Consider the following 21654-nt stretch of genomic DNA (forward strand, 5'->3'; position numbering starts at 1 on the left):
TTTTGTTCTTGTGTTTGTAAAAAAAAAACAACTGAGAGCAACTTTGTTGTTGATACAACTTTTACTTTTTTACACAAACATAAAACATCCGAGAAAGATCTGAAACATGTCGAGTATAAAAAATAGAAATGATTCCATTAAACTTGTATGATCAGTTTCTGCCAAGCCTGATCCGAAGTGTTTGAGAACAAAATGAAATGATCCAGTTGTCTTGAATCCGGCCTAGCGTTCCTCTGAGTACCTCTCTGGCAGCGAGTAGGACCCAGGCCTTGCCCAGTAGTCCACAGCCCGAACTCTGTACAGCCCGCCGACCTCCTGGTCCACTACAGAACACAACGTGGTGTTATCTCCACGGCTGGATGTCATGTCAGATGCAAACAGTTACCAAAATAATTATTACCAGGTGAATAAACATGAGAAGTAAAGATGGTGTCCTGAGCGTTGATTCTGCTGAACTCCTTCTGGTCTGTGGAGAACTCCACCTCAAACGTCTTAATGCATCTGCAGATACAAACACATCAAGATTGGATCTTATGTCTGAGACGCTCTGCAGTACAGGAAGAAATCATCATGAGCACTTACTTGGAATCAACACAGTGGTCTGACCAGATAATCAGGACTTGGCCTTTGGTGATCCCGATGAACCGTAATCCGTTGACCTGAAGTCAGATACAGAGTTCATGATCAGCTCAACATCCATCGAGGACAGACGGTCTTCAGACGCTCTGATCTCACAGACACATGAACATGAGGAGGTGTTACGGTACCGACCTGGTCTGGCACGGCTTTGGGCCGAGCACAAACATGGACGAGGAGGACGGAGGGCACGGAGAGTCGGGCTTTCAGAGTCAGCGTGTCCCCTGCAGGAACGTCCCGGGGTCCGTCAACACGGGGGTCCTGAAACAACGACATCAGTGAATTAAGTTATTGAGCATGCAGACAGCGCTGTCAGCCTCGTGTTGAACCTGATTGGTTGAGGTTTGTCCATGACAGACAACAGATGATAGACGGATGGTTCATCTGTTTTTTACCTGGACACTCCGGAGGCGTCTGAAATGTTGTGCTGTCGGGTAGTCTGGGCTGCCCATGCTCCGCCACAGCTCGTACGGGTTCGTCACGTTGTTGTCGATGTAAAACGTGACATACACCAGACCTGCAGAGCAATCAGATGAGAAGATACTTAACGGGACTTGTTGGACGTTCTCCAACAGTGTTTTGTTGAACGTACCCTTGTGTGCCGCCAATCCTTTCAGTGAGATGTGAACATCATCAGTGCTGGTGGAGGTCCGGTTGTCATCACTGTTGTAGATCAGAACCGCTGCCTGCCAGCTGTCTGAGCCGCCCGGTGTGACGGGCTCGTGGCTGCTGGCGAGGACTCCCACCGTGCTGCTGCTGTTGGAGTCCACAACCTGAGCCAGGACCTGGGTCTCTCCTTAAAGTGGAATCACACGGAGAAGGAAGAGACCTTTAAACCAGAAACAGAACCGAGCTTTGCTGCCACAAGAGGAAACTTTGAGAGGGCGTCACCTAGCAGAGCCAGCAGGCCCATGACCGTGAGGACCGGCTTCCTGATCAGCTGCACGTGAGGCGGCTGGGTGTTGTTGACCTGGAAGCGGGCGGTCAGGGTGCGCTGGGTGAACTGGTGAGGGTGGTAGCTGAGGAAGGCGTTGTCGTTGCTCAGCAGGGTGTAGTTGATGGTGCTGTTCGGGTCTGCCAGCAGCAGATCCTGGTGCTGGTTTATGACCTGTTGGATGGGAACAGAGGGTTTATTCATCTGGATTAACTGGTGAAGTTTCATGGTCACTTCAGGTGATTCGTCTCTTCACCTCACCTTCACCACCATCGCAGCGTAGGTCACATCAGCCCTCCACTCCTGAGGCCTGGACCAGCCCACGAGTGGATCGGCCTCGTCGTTGTACACCGGGAGGCTGCGGAACCGAGGGAAACGCTCCTGGATCTCCTTCACGGTCTGGATCTCCTGCTGGAGGATGGGCAAAGACGATCCACCTCCCTGAAAGACACAAACAGAAAGTCAGCTTCCAAAATGACGTCAGTCTTACAGTTAATTAAGCTAATGAATATAGTTTTATATAACTGAGACGGCTGCGCTAATTGGATTTAAAGGAACAGTTCAGCTTATTTGAAGACGGGCTGTATGTCAGCAGATAAGCATGAAGATAAGCTAATGTATCCAATCTCTTGAAAGGGACATGTCACCTTCTTGTGCAGGGCGATGTAGTCGAGCCGGACCCCCGTCTCTCCGGTGAAGTAGTTGGTGCCGTCGTAGCAGTGCTGCAGCATGGCCCAGCAGTACGGTGAGCGTGGGGCGGAGTGACAGGAGTCTCCTGGACCTCCAAACCTCAGGAGACTACTGGCGGCGCGAAGACCCTCTGAACAGGCGTCATAGTAGTTTAGAAACCCTGAAGACATCAGTCACAAACAAATATATAAAAGAAAGGTCCGTCTTCAGTTCGGTTTCAACATAACTGCAAACTTTTAGTCATTACAGGAATCTGTTACCATCAATGGCCTCTCAGATATTAAGATTTCTTGTTGAATATTTTGGGGGTTTTGGACTGAAAAGAAAACATTTGAAAGATTTACCCTGAATGGACACGGTGACGTTGTCAAAGTCGTGGTTGTTGGGTTCGTTCCAGGTTTCAAAGTTCCACTGAGAAACAGTTCCCAGACCAAACCGGTCTGTAAAATGCAAACAGTAAAAGAAAAAAAATCACAACATGAATCCTTTAAACCCACGAGTCTGTTCAAACAACCGTTTCTAAAGAGTTATTCAGACTATTATTATTGACCATGATGACAAACGTCTATAGAACTCACCGATGTACCGCTTGGCGATGAGATAAACCAGATTTCTCCACTCGATCACCTGAGACTTGTCCTCGAAGTCCGTGAAATAGTTCGAGACGCTGCCCATCAGCTCAAAACCTGAAAACCAGCAGAACCCGTGGAACATCTGAACAACAGATGATCTGACACAACGAGGAAAGCTCTCTGAAGAAATGTTGAACCAGCTCAACGCAGGAAGAGACGAGAAGACAAATGTCAATCATAAATACCTGGTCGGAGTCCGTTAATCCTCAACAGGTCGATCAGCTGGTCCAGTTTGGTGAAGTTGTACTGAGGTCGTCCTCCAACATCTCTGCAACAACCAGATCAGACACGTCACAAGAAGTAAGGTGAACTAGTTTCATAGAACATTAGTTTAACTCAGAACATGAAAGAAAGAAAAGGTGAATAATAAAACTTAATTTACAAAAATTAAATCACGGCACCATAAAAACTGCTACATCAAGTATTTTCTGTGACCTCCATGATTTTTAAGTCTTCTAGGCATGAAATGAACAAGTTGGCGACATGTTGCAACGTCTGTCTTTGTCCCATTCTTCAAGATCGACCTCTTTTAGAGGCTGGATGGAGGTAGGAAGGTGTTTGACTGGGTTCAGATCAGGAGACATACTGAGTCACTTTCACCATGTTCCTCTTCAGAAATGCAACAGCGGCCTTAGATTTGTGTTTTGGATCATTGCACGACGACCAGGAGAGAGCACAGAGCGATGGTAGCATCTTCTCTTTCGATACAGAGCACTGAACACTGCAGGCACCGTGCATTTCCCTCTGCACTGCTCACCTTTGAGACACCACACAGTTCCAAAAATGTTTATCTTGGCCTCATCACTCCAGAGTATAGAGTCGCAGCAGTCTTCATCTTTTTCAGCACGAGCTTTAGGAGCTTAGGCTTCCTTCGTAGACGTCACCCATGCATGCCACTCCTCTGCGGGGTACGTCGTATTGCGTCACCCCAGTTTGGTTTTCTACTTCTTTAGCTGCATGGCGATTTTCTGCAGCCCTTCTCATCAGACGGCGCTCCTTCTGTCGAGGCGGACGGCCTGGACGTCTCATTTCATTGGCGTGTTCTGTCACCGTGGTCTTTGTTGTGGAGAAGTTGCTGAAGTCAAAGGTCAAAGGTCAGGAGTTCAGAAAGTGTTCAGCAGCCTCTGATGTCTGATGCTGTATTATTTATTGAATTAGAGACACTCTCAAAGTTCATCAGAAGTGCCTGAGTCGGTCTCACATTCTGCCCAACTCATCCTGGTGGATCGACTTTAAACCCCAAGATAACAGCACAAATACTACACGCCCAGAATGAGTCACAGAGAATGTCTTTACCCATGGAGGTGTTATTGTCAGCATGTTCTAGTCTGGAGACACAGATGTCTGTTTACGCAGATTGGACCGTCAACAACAAGCTATCTATTATGTCTATGAAGGCAGCAACAGGTCTCTGTGACCCTGGACACCACAGTGTTGAGATAGACTGGCACCCACTGTTCCCAACCAAAGCCAAACAACTAATACTGCCGAGGACCTCAAGGTCCACACGGGACCTCGAGGCCCACACGGGACCTCAAGGCCCACACGGGACCTCGTTAACCTCAGGAGAGGAAACTCCAGAACACTCTCTCTCTCTCTGAGCGGTGGCTGACTTACTGTGCAGTGACCAGCTCCATCATCCAGTGTATCCGGACCTGCTGGATCCCTCCGTGGGGCACCGAGCCCACGTGGGCCATGTTGAGCTGCTGGTCCAGGCTCAGGTCGAAGTTCTGGGCCTCAGTGTGAGGGAGCGGGGGGCTGCAGACAGACAGAGCTCCATGAGGCACCAGAGGAAATATACAGACGTAGAAATAAATAAATAAACATTATACATGATCTTCATATATTTCAACAGATCCATAATAAACCCACCAGAAGCCCGAGCTCCTCCAGAAGTGTCTCAGCTGACCCACCGGCCTGCTCACATCAGCTGTGACCTCACGTGCAGCTCCGAGTCCGACATTCAGCACGAGCGCGAACACACACACACGCACGCGCACACTGCTGCACAGCATGTCTCCCACTGCGCATGTCCGCCACACAAACACTGCACGTGCACCTCACGCGTCAGATAAACAAACAACTTTAAAAACAACAACAACACAAACACACACACACACACACACACACACTCTGCTTCCTGCACGAGCTGCAGTCAGCTGATCGTGATGACGTGTCACGTGTGCGACGCTGTAGTCTTTTAAAGAGACAAAATCAGCTGATCGAGAAAAATAATAAACAATAAATAATAAATAAACATAAACTGAGAGTTTATGACGTAAAAACACTTTATTTACCTTTATTAAACAGTTTAATTAAGATCTGACATAAATGTTTGTTTGTTGTGATTACATAAATACTCGAGTATGTAATCTGATTACTTGAACTAAAATAAAGGAAGTTAACCTGTGCAAACCCTGGCTCTGCAGGGGGTCCTTCTGTTGTTGTGATGAGAACTGAAAACTTTCACAGGTTCGATGCTCTTTTCTTTAACAGAGGCTTCAGACTAAAGTTTAAACAGTTTAATTAAGAGCTCATAAATCTGTCTGTTTGTTGTGATTAAATAAATAAATACAGCTGTACTCCTAGTTTATGTAATCTGATTACATGAACTATAATAAACACAGACGGTAAAACATTTCAGACTTTTGCACAGAAATTAAACATAATTGACCTGTGCTAACATCTATATCATGGGTCTTCAACCTGGGGTCCGTGACCCCCCTCGGGGGTCCGCAGAGGCACTGCAGGGGGTCCACCTATTGTTGTGATGATAACTGAAAACTTTCACCTAAATCACCTCTGACCAGGTGATCGGAGGCTCCTCCAGTCTGCATGTCAAAGATACTGAACGTCAAACTGTGCCATCGTGTGTGAATGACTGTGAAAGAGCTTTGAGTGGTTGGAAGACTAGAAAGGACAAATATGAGCAGAGTCCATTTACCTGGACAAAAACGACAGCGGTACCCTGAACTTAATGTTCTGTTGCACAACACACGATTTGTGTAACGCCCAATGAGACGTCTGCACCTGTCGACAGGTGTTCTGGTTTCTTTAATAGGCTGAGGCCGTGCATGTGATGAAGACAAACAGGAAACAGGAAGCTGTTAATGGGACATTTATTTAAAAAAACAATAAAGGCATGAAAGAAAAAAATAATAACTCATGTTTGTCATTTACAGTTTGACCTAACAGCGACAGTTATACACAAACATTTACACGACCTGTACAAATATTTCGTTTCCCGCAAAAATCTGCAAATTCAAAATAACTTAAATAAGATTCTTTCTATGTAAAAGTGCAAAAACCTGACGCGTGGGATGAGAGAGAGGGAGGGAGGGCGATTCAACACTCTGAACATCGACTGACTCTACCGTGATCAAGCACAGTCATATATATATTTATATATATTTATAATGCTTCAAATGTACAAACATCCACGGCTTTGCTTCGTGTCGTCCTGACGCCTTCACCGAGCACGGCGGCCGCTTCGGACGACGATGACGATGAAGATGATGATGATTGTGATTCCACCAGAAGAGAAGTCGAGACGCGCTGTGCAGACTCCGATTGTAACATCAGACAAAAAGGGAAACAAGTGACCTAAACTAGAAGCTCAAAAACAGAAGGAAGGCCAAATCTGAGGCGGGAAGCGGCGCCGTGCTTCTTCTTCGTCTGGTACAAGTCGTCATGGTAACAGTCCCGTGGTTTTGACAGAGTCGGGCACGTCCGGCCCTGAATAAAAAAACTTAAACTTTAAAAAGAAATCGATACTTCAGTGTTCGTAGTGTAACAACGCACCGTCGCCTGTTCGTAGTGTTAACGGTTAGCATTAAAATCACAGTTACCAGAGGCCATTCTGTACAGGATGAGCTCCACACGGCGGCAGTAGTAGTCCACAGGTTCGACAGTGACACAGTGTGTGTGTGTGTGTGTGTGTGTGTGTGTGTGTGTGTGTGTGTGTGTGTGTGTGTGTGTGTGTCAGCACAGTCACGAGGCATGAGGCGACAAAAGTGGCAAACCGTTAATGCTGATACTTCAAAGTCTCTACAAGCAGCCTCCTGATTGGTGAAGAGGAGGAGGGAGGGAGGACTAACCCACGCACGCTATTGGGCCGTTCATGCGTCTGTATTAACATGCAGCCGATGCACAAAAACAAAAAGAAGTGTCGTCGTCACCACGAGGAGGAAGAAGAGTATTATACAGCGAGCGAGTCGTACTGCACAGGAGGCCGGAAACGTGTCCGCTAAATAAAAACGTGTTCAGGCATTTTCCAAACGAAGCAGAGAGAGAACGAGCATCCAGTCTTTGAGTGAGCGACGGGGAGGAACTACGACTTCTGCTCAGCTCCTGCAGCAGCCTGAGCCGCGCTCTCCGGCTTAAGGATCTGGTAGGTGATGAGGTACTCTGGGTAGGCCTGAGGGGAGAAACACAACGTTAGCCACATGTCAAAGGTCAAAGTGACTAACGGCTAATTAACCAGGAGCACAGCGTCTGAGACAAACAGGGAACAACGCCACACTACAGAGGGGGTCTGATGCCAGGAGCCAAACCCGGCAAGAAAAACACCTCGGTAGGCTGCTGTGTTCACTGTTAGACTGGACACTGCCGGTTCAGAGGTTCTGTCGCTGTGTTCACTGTTAGACTGGACACTGTCAGTTCAGAGGTTCTGTTGCTGTGTTCACTGTTAGACTGGACGTTTACCTGCTCTCCTCTGTAGATGACGTACTCGGCATAGGCCAGGCCGTTAACGCTGGGCCGCCCGATCACCGAGTGGTGTCCCGGGGGAGCGTGGGCCATCTTCATGGCACTAAACTGCAGGAAGGACTTCCCCAGAGTGACTCGGCAGAACAGCATCTGCCTGAGAGGCCAGACGGGAGAACAAAAGGTTAGAGTCCATTCACACAAACTTACATGTCAAAGTTTGAGGTTAACCGTCGGCGGTCGCGTTAAAGTCACCTGTGGCACAGGTAGCAGGATCTGTCTTTGTGCGTCGGGCAGCCTGTGCCTCCTCCGATGCCGTAGACGTACTGATTGCTCTTTGAGGAGTTCTCCGCGAAGTAGATCCCCGCTCCGAACATGCCTCCGATGTAGGCGTGGCGCTCGTCGAAGCCTTTGTGGATGATGGCGTTGATGAACGGGGAACCTGAAGGAAGACAGCGGCAGAATGATGACGTCGTATGTGGTGTTACACAAAACAAACAGGTGATGTGACGGCGAGCGCGTGGTTACCGTGAAACAACATGCGCTCGTTGTGATGGTTGTGGTTCTCGTCTGCGATCTCCTTCTGCCGGTGTGTGTAACGCTCCCTCAGCTTCTTATTGACGACCTTCTGAATCTGTGTGACACACATCACGTCTGTTAACGCCGATCATCATCAACACAAGAACAAGCAGAGAGATTCCCGGTTCACACCTTGATGATGTTGTATCTGCTGAAGACACCTCCGGCGTTGCCTCCGTCTCTGTGCTCTCTGATGGTGCTCTGCATCTGCAGGACACGCAACCAACATTTCACCTTCACACAGCAGCAACTATTTCACTGATTCTGGTGAAACTGGATCATATTTTATGGAGGAAATGTTTTCTGGTTTTCCCTCTGATGTCCTCCGGCTGCTCCGCCTCAACTCTCTGTGATTTACAGAGTTTATGATGGACAGTGAAGTAAACTGCTGACAGCTGTTGTCGACCTTGCTTGACTCACCTCCTCCTCCACAGACTGGTACTCCTTGTCGTCCGGGGCGAGGTCTATCAGGATGGTGCCCTGGTTGGCACAGTGGAATGTCAGGTAGGGGTTGGCACCTGAAACACAGACACGTGTGATGTTGTTGACTTTTTGTGGCGTCTAAAAAGAGACTGACTGAAAATGAAAGAGGCCTCCTGACCTTGCTGGCCGCCCAGCAGCCTCTCGACACCTTTGATGAGTTTGTGTCGGTGGCCGTAGGCGTTGATTCCGATCTCCTTCAGCTCCTCGTGACCCATGTCAGCGAGAACATCCAGGGTGATCTGCAACGAGGAAATCAAACAGCAGGTTGAGAAGTTTGAAGCGCCGCAGGTCAGGTTCAGGTACGTCAAGTGTTTCTGAGGCGGCTCACCTGCTCCCTCTCGAAGATGTCCCTCAGGTGCTCGAGGCCCAGGCTCTTCAGGAACTGACTGATGTTCATGTCCAGCATTGCCACTATGAAAAGCAGAGTTAGGAGTTCAATCAGAAATGATCCAGTCAGGGTTCGTTCACATTCACCTCCGTCAGTAGACTTACGCTCGCCTTCCTTGCGGTCGGTGCCTGTAGCTCCGTCCGCCACTCCGGAGGATCCGGCGGCGGCGGCAGCAGCCAGCTCCGTGAGCGGCCCGGCCAGGTTGTCTATGCTGCTGGCGGCCGACAGACAGGACGGCGTGGAGGCGGGGGAGATGACGGAGGCGCTGACCACTGTGGCCTGAGGCTTAAAGCAGCTGGGCAGGGCGTCTGGCGGCATGGCATCCATCAGCAGGGCCCGGATATCATCGGCCTGAGGGACGGCAGAGAAGACGAGTCACACTCCAACAATGACACAAAGACTGAACACTACTTCCTGATGTGTGTGTCGGCGTGTTACCGTGGCCAGGTCCAGAGCAGTCTGGCCTTCTTGGTTCTTCATGGTCGGGTCGGCTCCGTGAGCCAGCAGCAGCGCGCAGAGCTGCGTACGACCTTTCTGCGCCGCCTCGTGCAGAGGCGTGAAAGCCCATTTGTCTGTGGCGTTCACACACGTGTTGTATTTGATCAGCAAGGCTGCGATGTCCACGTGCTGCGAGGAAGAGAGGCGACAGTTAACAGAGAGCGATGTTAACACGAGCTGCAGGACAGAACGACGTGCTCGTAATGACACCGACCCCGTAAGAAGCGGCGTTATGAAGAGGGATCAGGCCTCCTTTGTCCTGAGCGTTCACGTCAGCTCCATGCTCCAGCAGATACTCGGCCACCTCCAGGTTGTTGTAGCCGGCTGAGGAGAAGAAAGAGGCGTCAGCTGAACATTTATGAGAATCTGTGTACGTACGACACGACAAATAATAATGTTTTTCCTCTACCTGCGAGGTGCAGAGGTGTGGAGTTGCGTCCCTGCGTGTCTCTGCAGTTGATGTTCTCCGGTGAACACAGTTTCTGGACTCGGGCCAGGCAGCCCTTCTTGGCGGCGTCCAGCAGGGCGGCATCCCCCCTCAGCAGGTCCTGGATGTCCGTGTCTCCGTCTTTGACCATGTCCAGCGGCATGTTGCCGTCTCGGTTCTTCTTGGACGGGTCGGCACCGTGCTGAACACAGGAGAGTTTCACACGTGAACCATCGGCCACACTCACCATCGCAGCACGTGATGCTTTACATAACACGAATCCTCACTTTGAGCAGCAGCTTGCAGATCTCATATTTGCCTTTGGCTGCAGCCTCGTGGAGCGGGGTGAATTTCCACAAGTCGGCCACGTTGACTGAAGCTCCGTGTCTGACCAGCAGCTCGGCCACTTCGTAGTGACCGTAGGAGCATGCGTTGTGGAGAGGAACCAGACCGCTGCAGGAGCAAGAACACGTTAGATCTTCAGAGGAAACATGAAGATGCAGAACAGACACGAACAATCTTTGGCTCGTGTGTGACCTGCTGATGAGGGACGGTAAAGAACTGACCCCTTGTCTTTGGCGTGGACATCAGCTCCGTGGTGCAGCAGGTATTCAACGACAGCCACTCGGTTGTAACCGGCTGCAAAGTGCAGAGGAGTGGAGTGACGGCCCTCCAGGTCCCGGCAGTTCACGTTCTGAGGGGTGCAAAGTTGCTGCAACGCACACAGAGAGGCAACGAGTTGACGGAGAGGAACGGGGACAACACAAGACATTTTGAAGACAATAGTCATGAGCCTGGTGGACATCAGTAGTCCTTACTTGCACTGTGTCCAGATCTCCAGCTTTGGCCGCCTCCAGGAATCTGTAGTCCACGTCGGAGTTACGTGTGGGAACATTTTCTGGAAGAAGAGAAAGAAATAAGTTGGACACAGAGCAAAAAGGACGTTATCGACAAGTCGGAGGAGCGGCGGCGTTGACTTTACCGTTCAGAATCTGCTGGACCGCCTCGTTGCCCATCTGAGCGGCGGTGAATCCCTGCAGAGACACGATGGACGGGTCGGCGCCGTAGCTCAGCAGCAGCTTGCAGGTCTGGATGTGTCCGGCCAGCGCGGCTCGGTGAAGAGCGGTTTGCCCGAGCGTGTCGACGGCGTTTACCTTCAGTCAGAGCAGGCGGAGTTAACACATGAGCTCCGAGATCACAGGACAGAAAGAGGAAACAAACACACCAACAGACCTTGGCTCCGTGTTTCTGCAGCACCTCCAGGATGTCATTGTGCGCTCGCTCAGCAGCAACGTGCAACGGAGTCATGAAGCTGAAACACAGACAGGAAGTTAAACCCAGGACGGGACGATCGGATGTTCAAACATCTTCTCTGTCGTGTCGTGGACTCACTCTTTGTTCTTCTCGTTGATGTTGGCACCTTTACGCAGCAACAGCTCCGTCACCTGCTTCCTCTTGGGGTGTGGAGAAGCCACCGCACAGTGCTGGAACACACGGCAACTTTAGATTAGTGGGTGCAACCAAACCTGCCAACTCTGGGATCACTTCGAATTCACCCACACAATTTGTAACTACAGAGGAAGCTCAGAAAAGGAGCTCGATTAGATCGATTGTTATCAATCAATACTCGGTACAAAGACGTGATTAGAAGATCAGGATGGAAGCTTTTGAGATGCTGATTGTGGAAAACGATCGATGATCTTTGGCAGCTGCGTGTGACGAGGGGCGACATCCAACCAGTAAAGACATCGGCATGTCAACGTGGATATACTGATCTGACTTTAGTGGATCAGAACACAACAATAAATCTGCAGACGCTGTGGTTCAAAGTGAAAGCTCACGTTTAGTTTTCGACCAGGTACGACTCGAGGCTCCGACTGGTTGTTAGGAGGAGTGAGGAGTCATCAGTCGGTATAAAACAGACGGTTATATAAAGAATAAATGTAAACTTCCTGGAATATTTAGTTTTTACTAACGAAGAAAGACGAGACGAGTCAGAACAGGAGACAGCGGTACGTGGCTCATTTGAATTTCAAGGACTTTTTAAGCACTTTAAGGGCTATTTTCAAGGTATTCCAGCACTTGATTTTTTAAATACTGAGCTGCTACAAACCAAACAAACAACGATCTGCATCAGCTGATGATTTAAAGACGATCATCAACCAGAATCAGCAAAGAAATCACGGTCAGGGTTACTGGTTAGTGTTAGTGAGACTTGGTTCTGACCAGAGCGGTCTCGTTGGTCTGAGGATGTTTGAAGCTGATGATCTCCAGAGCCAGCGTCTTCTTCACTTTGGCCATGTCGGCCTCGCGGGCTGCCTGCAGCAGTGAGTGACCTTTGAACTCATCTACACGGGAAGAGAAACAGAAGTCAGAGGCTGAACGGATCCGGTTCATATCGTCTGCACCTGACCCGACTGAACTCACAGGTGAGTCTCTCTTTGAGCTCCGGCGTGGGGGCCATGTCCACGGCGCTCTTGCTGTGGCAGTTGAGCAGGGTGGGGTCGGCCCCGTGGCTCAGCAGCAGCGAACACACCTCCACCCGGTTCTTGGACGCCGCCTCGTGGAGAGGAGTGAACTGCCACAAGTCCATGGCGTTCACACAGGCTCCATGCTGCAGAGACAAACAGACGTCAAACATCAGTTTAAGATCTCAGCTGCTCACCTCCATGAAGGCGGTCCAACTGGACCATGTGAACTGGTTCTGATGGTTGGTTGTTTCTTTCTAAAGGATAACTTTTGTTTGTGAGTGAAACATAATCCTTCAACACTTTTAATTAAACAGAAACATCAACTTTATCAGACGCCGAGAGTTTTCAGTCTGCTGCTGCCTCGATGTTAGTTTGTGTCACTTTGTGTTTTCAATCCTTTGAAACACAAACGAACTGTCCGATGGAAACAGTGAGAGAATGACGTGTGGGGGCTTTGAACGCAGCGATAGAATCTTACTCTACTACTCTGTCCATCTCCGTCAGGTTCTCAGACAGGTATAATAACAAATCTTAAGGTTGAGAAGTGAAACTGTTGGTGTGTCTTACTTTGAGCAGAAGCTCGGTGACCTCAAAGTGTCCGTAGGAGCAGGCGTTGTGAAGAGGAACCAGACCGCTACAGAAGAGACACTCGAGTTAGAAACACTAAGACTGAGAGACAGACAGGACTTTCTCTGGGCGAGGAAGCGTCTCACCCTTTGTCCTTGGCGTGAACGTCGGCTCCGTGCTGGAGGAGCAGCTGAACGATGCGGACTCGGTTGTATCCGGCAGCCAGGTGCAGCGGCGTGGACTGTTAAAGAGACGAGAGCCGGTTAGCGCGGACGCCGACGGCCTCTGGCTGGCTGAAGGTGCGCTGCCTTCGATGGAGCAAGCGGCTGATTAGGGCCAGAAGCAATGTGCTACGGCAGGCTATGCTCTGTGAGTTGCAGATGGATGGCGGATACGATGATGCAAGGTCAATAAGAGTTGTCGATATTGTGCAACCTCGTCACTCGGCTACCTCGACAGAAAAAGATTCTCCCTACGTCTCAAAGTTTTCTGTGGTTAGATGAATCTCTGCGAGGGGAGTACGGTTGGGAGGTGATAGCTGCTTTCTGGATTTGTAACGGCCGTTCAGAAATCATAACAAGTTTATCGGTGACCTAAGAAAAGCTAAACCTGCAGTGACGAAAGAAAAAAAAGCGGATTCAGTGGATAAAATGTGATCAAAGCCCAACCGTAACACGAAGCAAAGAAGCTTGGAGAAGCAGCCGAGCGAGCGGTTAGGGGTCGAATCAAACGTGAGCAAAGAAGAAGAAAAGTTAGTCTGAGCAAAGCTGCAAATCAAACGGAGCAGACACTTTTCTCTGGCCAGCAAATAAATAAATCAGCTCTAACTCAGGAGAAGCTTCAAATATAATTTAAAAAAGTCACTTTTCATGCAGTGAGGTTCAAATTTAACATTCTCATCAAGCCACGGTGCAAAAAATCTGAATCATTCAGTGACACGAGCCGTCAGACGGCACGACCATGGAGGGGAGCACGGCATGAAAACATGGATCCATTCAGTGCAGCTGATCCAACATGAACGACGAGACACAGATCTCACAGAGGAGGAGGAGGAGGAGGAGGAGGAGGAGCAGGCCTTCAGGCATGCATGAGTGATCATCATCCAAATCAATGAGTTAATTAATGAGTAAATTAAAAATCAAGTCTGAGTGGAGAGTGATTCAGAGTGGGAGTGTGCAAGGAGAGGACAGACGCCGAGGAAAGCAGGCAGTGAACACTGTGAGCTCCTTCAAATCCGAAAATAAAAAAGATGAGTCGTCACCATGACACCCAACCCGACACACACACACACACACACACACACACACACACACACACACACACAGGAGCATCAGGGTAGGAGACATGAGTGACCCGTACACCCAGGTCCACGATGTGCAATTAACAAGTGACAGCCAGCTTATTGGTTTAAAATAAAAACATGGATTAAAGGAAATTAAAATCACAACAGTGCATCAATCAAGTGGCCGTTATCAAGGTCAACTTACCAGCATTTTTTGGGATGTTGACTGATCGACAAATGTTGCCAGAGTCACACGGAAAACAAAACGAAACAAAAATTACAAAATGGCAGAATCTGTTCACAGAAATGTTTTTGTTTTTTTTTAACTCCGAAACTCAGAGAAACATCAAACGCAGGTCAGAAAATCACGATTTGATCCGTCAGACATGATGTGAGGGGACAGGAGAGGTTAAGTGTGACTCCTCCTCCTCCTCCTCCTCGGGTCTCCTCCAGGAGGAGGAGGAGGAGGAGGAGGAGGAGGAGGAGGAGGAGGACTGGAGCTGCTGTGGAGGAAAATGTAGTCAGGAGTGAATGAATGAAGTCGACGTTCTGTTAGCGACGATGGATTCGTCAAAATCAAACTTCTTCTGATGGGAAAACACATCTGACCCTACAGTTAAACCAGGGGTCTTCAACCAGTGGTCCACGGCCCCCCAGGGGTCTGCAGAGGTACTGCGGGGGGGCTGTGATGGAGACTGTGAAGCTGCAGATCATTGAGAAACTCCTCACAGCTCAGGAATAATGATGCATGAATGTTTAATCAATCATAAACTCATACTGGATAATAAAAGTTAAATAAAGTCATTCTAAAAGTTATTACAGGTCACGTTTAAACTGTGCTGAGCTAAACTGACGCTCCGGTCAAAAATAAACACTAAAACTCTGAAGACTCAAACTTCCTGCAGACGTCTCAAAAGTCCAGAAACATAAAACAGGAGACAGCTGATCCAAACATGTTACAGTGATGAAACTGATCCGATGATCCAGAACGTCTTCAACATGTTCTGTCTACCTGTAGCAGCCACGTTAAACTCAAAGCAGTCTCCGGTTCTTGATCGTCCTCACACAGACAGATGTTACGTCCTCCTGACTCTGACACCTGTCCTCTCAGGACAGTCCAAACTTTTCTTGGTGGAACGTCCTACCAGTTCCTACAGATCAGGGGCGTCCCTCTCTACCTTCACAGACCTCCTGAAGACCTCCAGCTCTGCAGAGAGGACCTCCTCTACAACACTACCAACAGCTGGACATGACACATCTGTCCTCTACAGCTGGACATGACACATCTGTCCTCTACAGCTGGACATGACACATCTGTCCCTCTACAACTGGACATGACACATCTGTCCTCTGTAGCTGGACATGACACATCTGTCCCTCTACAGCTGGACATGACACATCTGTCCTCTCCTCAGTCACAGGACTCTCTGCAGCTGAACGTCTGACTGACTGAAGGACGTCAAATTCAAACCTGGAGCACGAACGAAGTGAAAGACGAGATGATGAAGGTGAAGGACGATGAGACTTTGATTTGTTTGTCTATTTCCTGTTCAAAATCAATTCATCAATGAACATGTGGCATCAAAAAGTTGTTGTAACAGGTGTGTGTGTGTGTGTGTGTGTGTGTGTGTGTGTGTGTGTGGTGGCTCATTTACCTTGCGGCCATCGCTGGCGTGGCAGTTGACGTTTAGCGGAGTCAGCAGCGCCATCAGCTTTTCTTCGTTTCCACTCCTGGAATTAAACAGTTAAAAACACAGCGGGTCATTGAATGTTCAAGGATTTCCAGGATCTGAAGCTCTTTCCAGGACTACAGCACAGTACTGAAGCCTTTATTACGTGATGCTTCAAAGACTCGGTGAGTTTATTTTCTATGTTTCTAATTAACTTTGATAGTTTTGATGATGATTATTTAATGAAGGGTCAGAGGTCATCAGGTGAGTTAAGGTGGACGTCGTGATCTGACGCAGGCACATCTCATTAACAAGGGGATCATTAACGAGGTGATCATTAACGAGGTGATCATTAACGAGGTGATCACCTGAACTAACTTTAATTTCATTAATCTTCTTCTTTGGTCACCACAGCGAATCAGCTGCCTCCATCTAACCCTGTCTTCTGCATCCTCTTCTCTCACACCAACTACCTTCATGTCCTCTTCCACTGCATCCATAAACCTCCTCTAGGCCTCCTCCTGTCTGGCAGTTCAAAACTCAGCATCCTTCTACCAAAATATTCACTCTCTCTCCTCTGGACATGTCCGACCATCTCAGTCTGGCCTCTCTGACTTTATCTCCAAATCCTCTAACATGTGCTGTCTCTGATGGACTCATTCCTGATCCTATCCATCTTGGTCCCTCCCAAAGAGAACCTCAGCATCTTCATCTCTGCTACCTCCAGCTCTGCCTCCTGTCTTTTCGTAACGTTGTTTTAAATGAATTCTTTCATTAGTCGACATCTGAAAACAATGAACAGAAATGAATCAGCTGTTTGTCTCTGTCTGTGTGTGATGAACGCTGACACTCACCTCGCTGCTTCAAGAAGTTCGTCCTTCTTATATTCACCTGGACGGAAACAAACATCCAGATCAGAGAAGCACAGACATTTGTGAGCTGCTGCTTCATGTTTGGAGACACGCTGTGTGTTTGTTTCAGGACTGACACAACGTTCAGGTGGAGGTGTTGAAGATGAATGAGCACAGACAACCTCGGAGCTGTGCACAAACATCATCAGTGACTGTGTCAGGTGGTTTAGGACTAACTGAGTGTGGGAGACACTGACCAGTGAGGACAGCCTTGGCTGAAGGGTCTGCGAGGTCCAACGCGGATTTGCCATCAGTGTTGCGGATGTTTGGATCGGCGCCGTGTTGGAGTAACACTGAGAGGACAAACACTCGTCAGAGCTCTGAATCCAGACCGGGCACAGACCTGCAGAGCACGGAGAGCCTTACCGATACAAACGTCGATCTTTCCCTTGATGGCCGCCTCGTGTAACGGCGTGTAGTTCCAGTTGTCTCTGGCGTTGGGGTCGGCGCCCTGACACAGGAGGAGGCTGACGACTTCTGCGTGTCCGAAGGAGCAGGCGTTGTGCAGGGGGATGAGTCCGCCATCGTCCCGGGCGTGGACGTTTGCCCCCGTCTGCAGGAGGTGCTCCACCACATCCTTCCTGCCAAAACCTGAAAGACAATAAAACTAATGAATGTTCCGAACAGGGAATAAGAATAAAGACAGGATGAGGCACCGCAGAGAATCTGTTTCTACTCTGCAGGTCAGACTGAATAAACAGAGTCTCAGAGTTTAGATCAGTTCAGACCGTGGACGTCTGACCGCTCTGAGCGTCTGATCGCTGAATGCAGCGTGACGTCAGGATGTGTTTTTTTTCCAAACGTTGGACCTGACCCGACCTCTCCACCACATGTTGGACGTTACACGCCTGCAGCCAAAAAGCACGTCGTCCACTCAAACGATGGAAAACCTGCGTGTACGCTGCAGCGTCTGAATGTCGTCTGACAACAACAACATGAATCAGCGATGGAAGAAGAAGTATCCAGATACTTTACTGCAGTAAAAACAAAAGTACTACTACAGCATTAGAAGTAAACTAAATATGATCAGTAAAATGTACCTGACACATGAGAGTCAAAGTATTTTACTGACATTAAAGCTCTTTAAACTACTTTATACAATGTCGGCTGGTTTAATCTCATCATGACATTAAAACGAAGTGAAATGAATAAACAGAACCGGGTCAGGACCCAGAGTTTTTTTGGTGTTAAAGCTCTTCTTAATATTTCCTGTTTGGAGTTGAAGAGTTTTTAAATCGTTCGTTTCACCTTCGATCACCGAGGAATCAGGCTGATAATGACACAAAAAAATTAATACAAACCTCGTCTGGAACAGTCCGAGTGTTTTGGTCCTGATCACTCCTGTTTCAGGGGTTTACACGGGTACGTTGAGAAACTAATATTTCCCTCCCTCCGTTTTCCAAAATAACATCGTGCACATAGCATCGTTTTCAAAAAGGTTTTCGTTTACATCAACCCGCATAAATACGCCATCATAACTACGCCAAGCCTCTGGGCGGATCATCATCGTCAAAGTGAAACGTAAACACTGGTCGCACTTTTGGTGCATCAGCTGCCTAAAACTCTGTTTATCTCAATTTACACGCAAACGCAAAACCGTAGTTTTCCAGAATCTCCACCCAAGCCGGAGTTTTTAGAAAGATTCGTTTTCAGAGGCGAATTCACCGTCTGCGTGTAAAAGATAAAAAGGCACAAATATTTTTAAAAATACCTGTGCACGTGTAAACGGGGCCTTAGTTTTTATCCCCTGTGCTCTTTCACTTTACAGGTTTTATTTACTTTAACGTTTCATTTATTTAATTGTTTTTTAATCTTTCTTGTTTTGGTTTTAATCTTTTTGCAGCTGTTCTTAAATTGTGCTTTTTACCTCAAAAGTTTTAACGGACTTTGTTTTATTTTTGTTTTTTCTGTTGCTTAAAAAACTGTTGACTGTCTTTATTCTGCTGTGTGAAGCGTCTCTGCATGAAACGTGACACAATAAATAAATAAATAAAGTTGAGTTGATGATTTTATACAGTTTGAGAAACACACGATCGTCATCATCATCTTCAGACTTCCCCAGTCTGGTAAATCTTTCTATATTTGCATATTTATTTTGTTTGTCTCTTTTACAGTTGCTGTATTTTTCTTAAATCCCTTTAAAGTATTTTATATTTCTCACAGGGAAACATTCTCTGTGTGGCAGCGCTGACTTGAAGTTTATTATTATTATTATTATTATTATTATTATTATTACCATCCTTCAGTTTATCATAAATACTTACAATAAAATAATAAATTCAAACAGACACTGATCAGGAAGGTGATCAATAACTGTAATCTGAAAAGTAACGAGTAACTAAAGCCGTTACACAGTAGTATAAAGTATAAAGTTCAGTATTTACCTCTGAGATGAAGTACAACATGTAAATACTACAAAAAGTACTTCCTGACGTGTAGTACTCTGTAGTACTCGGAGTACAGCAGTTACTAATGTCACCTGTTTCAGTTTTTACTGATTTTACACATGAAACAACATTTTTCTCTGGAGCTGCTAGCCTAGCCTAGCCTAGCCTAGCCTAGCCTAGCCTAGCCACAGGCCGTGTTACGCTGCGTCTGTTTTGTGGTTAAATTAGCTGATTAGCATCACAAAGCTAACGTGATAAAGTGCAGCTAGAGTTAAAACAGACAGACAGGTGACAGGTGAGCAGGTGACAGGTGACAGGTGAGCAGGTCGAAAACAACAACAAGTAGCCAGCTAGCTGTCATCGTATGTTAGATAATGATAGCTTAGCTTAGCCTAGCCTAGCCTAGCTCAGCTCGTTACCTGCAGCGAAGTGCAGCGGGGTGGACTTCCGTCCGGCCATGTCCTTCGCGTTGACGTTCACCGAGTCGACGAGCCTCTTCACCCGCGACACGTCTCCGTTACGACAGGCCTCGAACAGCTCCCTGAACGCGCCCCCGATGCCGCTGCTGCCGTCGGTGGGGCTGGCGGCTCCGGATCCGGGGCTGGAGACGCTGCTGCTTCCCCCGCCGGAGGTTGTCGTGGTGAAGCTCGCACTGCTCGCCAGGACCGGGGCGGGTAGGTCCGGGGAGGCCGGAGCCATGTCGATCCCCCCGCTGCATTCTCTCTCGCCCTCCGGAGGTCCGACAGCCGAGGTGAGCAGAGCCATCGGCGGGGAGGCCGGAGGAGCGGCCGACAGAGAGCCGTTCCTCGGCGGAGACTGCAAAGTGTTCTGCTGCTGCGAGGAGCGACGAGGCACCGCCATTACAGCAGCAGCAGCTCCGAGCGACAATAGAAGAGCTGCTCCTCCTTTCCGGTGAAAGTGCTCCCGTTTCCGGTCAGCTGTTTACACTCTACGGAGGCAAACAGACCTGAGCCAGCTCAGGAGAGCTGAGGAGAGCTCCTGTAGTCCACTTTAGAGCTCCTCTAGTCTGCTTTAGAGCTCCTCTGGTCCGCTTTAGAGCTCCTCTAGTCCGCTTTAGAGCTCCTCTAGTCTCCTTTAGAGCTCCTATAGTCTCCTTTAGAGCTCCTCTGGTCTCCTTTAGAGCTCCTCTAGTCTTTAGAGCTCCTCTAGTCTCCTTTAGAGACTGGTCCGCTTTAGAGCTCTGGTTTAGAGCTCCTCTAGTCTCCTTTAGAGCTCCTCTAGTCTCCTTTAGAGCTCCTCTAGTCCGCTTTAGAGCTCCTCTAGTCTGCTTTAGAGCTCCTATAGTCCGCTTTAGAGCTCCTCTAGTCTCCTTTAGAGCTCCTCTAGTCCGCTTTAGAGCTCCTCTAGTCTGCTTTAGAGCTCCTCTGGTAGTCTGCGTTAGGGCTCCTCTGTCCGCTTTAGCGCCGCTGGTCTGCTTTAAGAGCTCCTCTGGTCGGCGTCTAGAGCGTCCTCTAAGTCTGCTTAAGCTCTCTGGTTTTGCTTTTAGAGCTCGTCTGGTCTCCCTTAGAGGCTCCTCTAGGCGGCTGTAGAGGCTCGCTCGAGGTCCTTTAGAGCTCATCTAGTCTCCCTTAGAGCTCTGGAGTCGACTTTAGAGCGCCTCCTCCAGTCACCTTAGAGCTTCTTCTGGTCAGCTTATAGCGATCTGGTCTGGCTTTAGAGCTCTTTCAGTCTGCGTTAGAGCTCCTCTTGTCTCCTTTAAAGCTCCTCTAGCCGCGTTAGAGCTCCTCTGGTCTCCTTAGGAGCTCCTCTAGTCGCGTAGAGCTCCTCTAGTCTCGCTTTAGAGCGCGTCTAGTCTCCCTTAGAGCTCCTGTAGTCCGCTTAGAAGAGCTCCTCCAGTCACCTTAGGCTCCTCTGGTCCCGCTTATAGGCGCCCTCGGTCTGCTTAGAGCTCCTCTGGTTGCTTAGAGCTCCTCTAGATCGCCGTGCTTTGGATAGAAGAGCGCCTCTGGTCCTGCTTAGAGGCATCCTCTGGGGTCGCCCTTAGAGCCCTCTAGTGCTATGGTCTTGGTGCTTTACGAAGTCATCTTCTAGCATTATCTCGTTAGAGCTCAATGGGTATCTATCGTGATCCATTCTGGGATCCGTTATCATAGACTCCTCTGGTCTGCTTTAGAGTCCTCCTTCTAGGTCGGCTTACAGCTCCGTCTATCGGTCACTATTACGCCTAGGTTAGCCCGATCCTACCTTGCTTGCTTCAATTTCGTTGTTGTGCGCTCCTCTAGTCTGCTTTAGAGCTCCTCTAGGTCTGCTTTAGAGAGCTACGCGGTCCTCTTAAGCTCCTCTAGCTCTTAGAGCCTCCTCTAGTCTCCTTAGAGCTCTCTTAGATCGCTCCTTGTAGAGCTCCTCTAGTCCCTTTAGAGCTGGCCTCTAGGTC

At 48.6% G+C, this 21654-nt stretch overlaps 2 protein-coding genes across 3 annotated transcripts; both read right to left on the reverse strand.

The window, feature by feature from the left end:
- Positions 1 to 42: 42 nt before the first annotated feature.
- idua (alpha-L-iduronidase) lies at positions 43 to 5048 on the reverse strand. Its single transcript, XM_010755616.3, has 14 exons — positions 4765 to 5048; positions 4510 to 4650; positions 3078 to 3160; positions 2839 to 2946; positions 2605 to 2700; positions 2218 to 2420; positions 1832 to 2011; positions 1528 to 1744; positions 1229 to 1432; positions 1032 to 1153; positions 772 to 897; positions 583 to 659; positions 401 to 501; positions 43 to 323 (listed from the first exon to the last, which is right to left on the reverse strand). Exons 1-14 carry the CDS (start codon positions 4905 to 4907, stop codon positions 223 to 225), a joined length of 1902 nt encoding a protein of 633 aa, XP_010753918.3. The 5' UTR covers positions 4908 to 5048; the 3' UTR covers positions 43 to 222.
- A 2154-nt stretch (positions 5049 to 7202) lies between these two features.
- On the reverse strand, positions 7203 to 20226 carry LOC104939128 (tankyrase-1). Of its 2 annotated transcripts, XM_010755614.3 has the most exons (28): positions 19679 to 20226; positions 17239 to 17463; positions 17070 to 17165; positions 16816 to 16852; positions 15947 to 16022; positions 14497 to 14517; positions 13156 to 13250; positions 13010 to 13076; positions 12399 to 12585; positions 12198 to 12319; positions 11364 to 11455; positions 11205 to 11283; positions 10954 to 11125; positions 10790 to 10869; positions 10538 to 10683; positions 10259 to 10424; positions 9954 to 10173; positions 9759 to 9868; positions 9485 to 9673; positions 9151 to 9397; positions 8987 to 9069; positions 8777 to 8897; positions 8596 to 8693; positions 8308 to 8382; positions 8125 to 8230; positions 7852 to 8038; positions 7597 to 7753; positions 7203 to 7309 (listed from the first exon to the last, which is right to left on the reverse strand). In XM_010755614.3, the coding sequence occupies exons 1-28, from the start codon at positions 20118 to 20120 to the stop codon at positions 7223 to 7225; spliced, it is 3783 nt and encodes a 1260-aa protein (XP_010753916.3). In that variant the 5' UTR covers positions 20121 to 20226; the 3' UTR covers positions 7203 to 7222. The 2 variants fall into 2 exon arrangements, with proteins under 2 accessions (XP_010753916.3, XP_010753917.3); XM_010755615.3 differs by lacking the exon at positions 14497 to 14517.
- Positions 20227 to 21654: the final 1428 nt, after the last annotated feature.

Source organism: Larimichthys crocea, chromosome III (assembly GCF_000972845.2).
Source record: "Larimichthys crocea isolate SSNF chromosome III, L_crocea_2.0, whole genome shotgun sequence".
Classification (NCBI taxonomy): Eukaryota; Metazoa; Chordata; class Actinopteri; family Sciaenidae; genus Larimichthys; species Larimichthys crocea.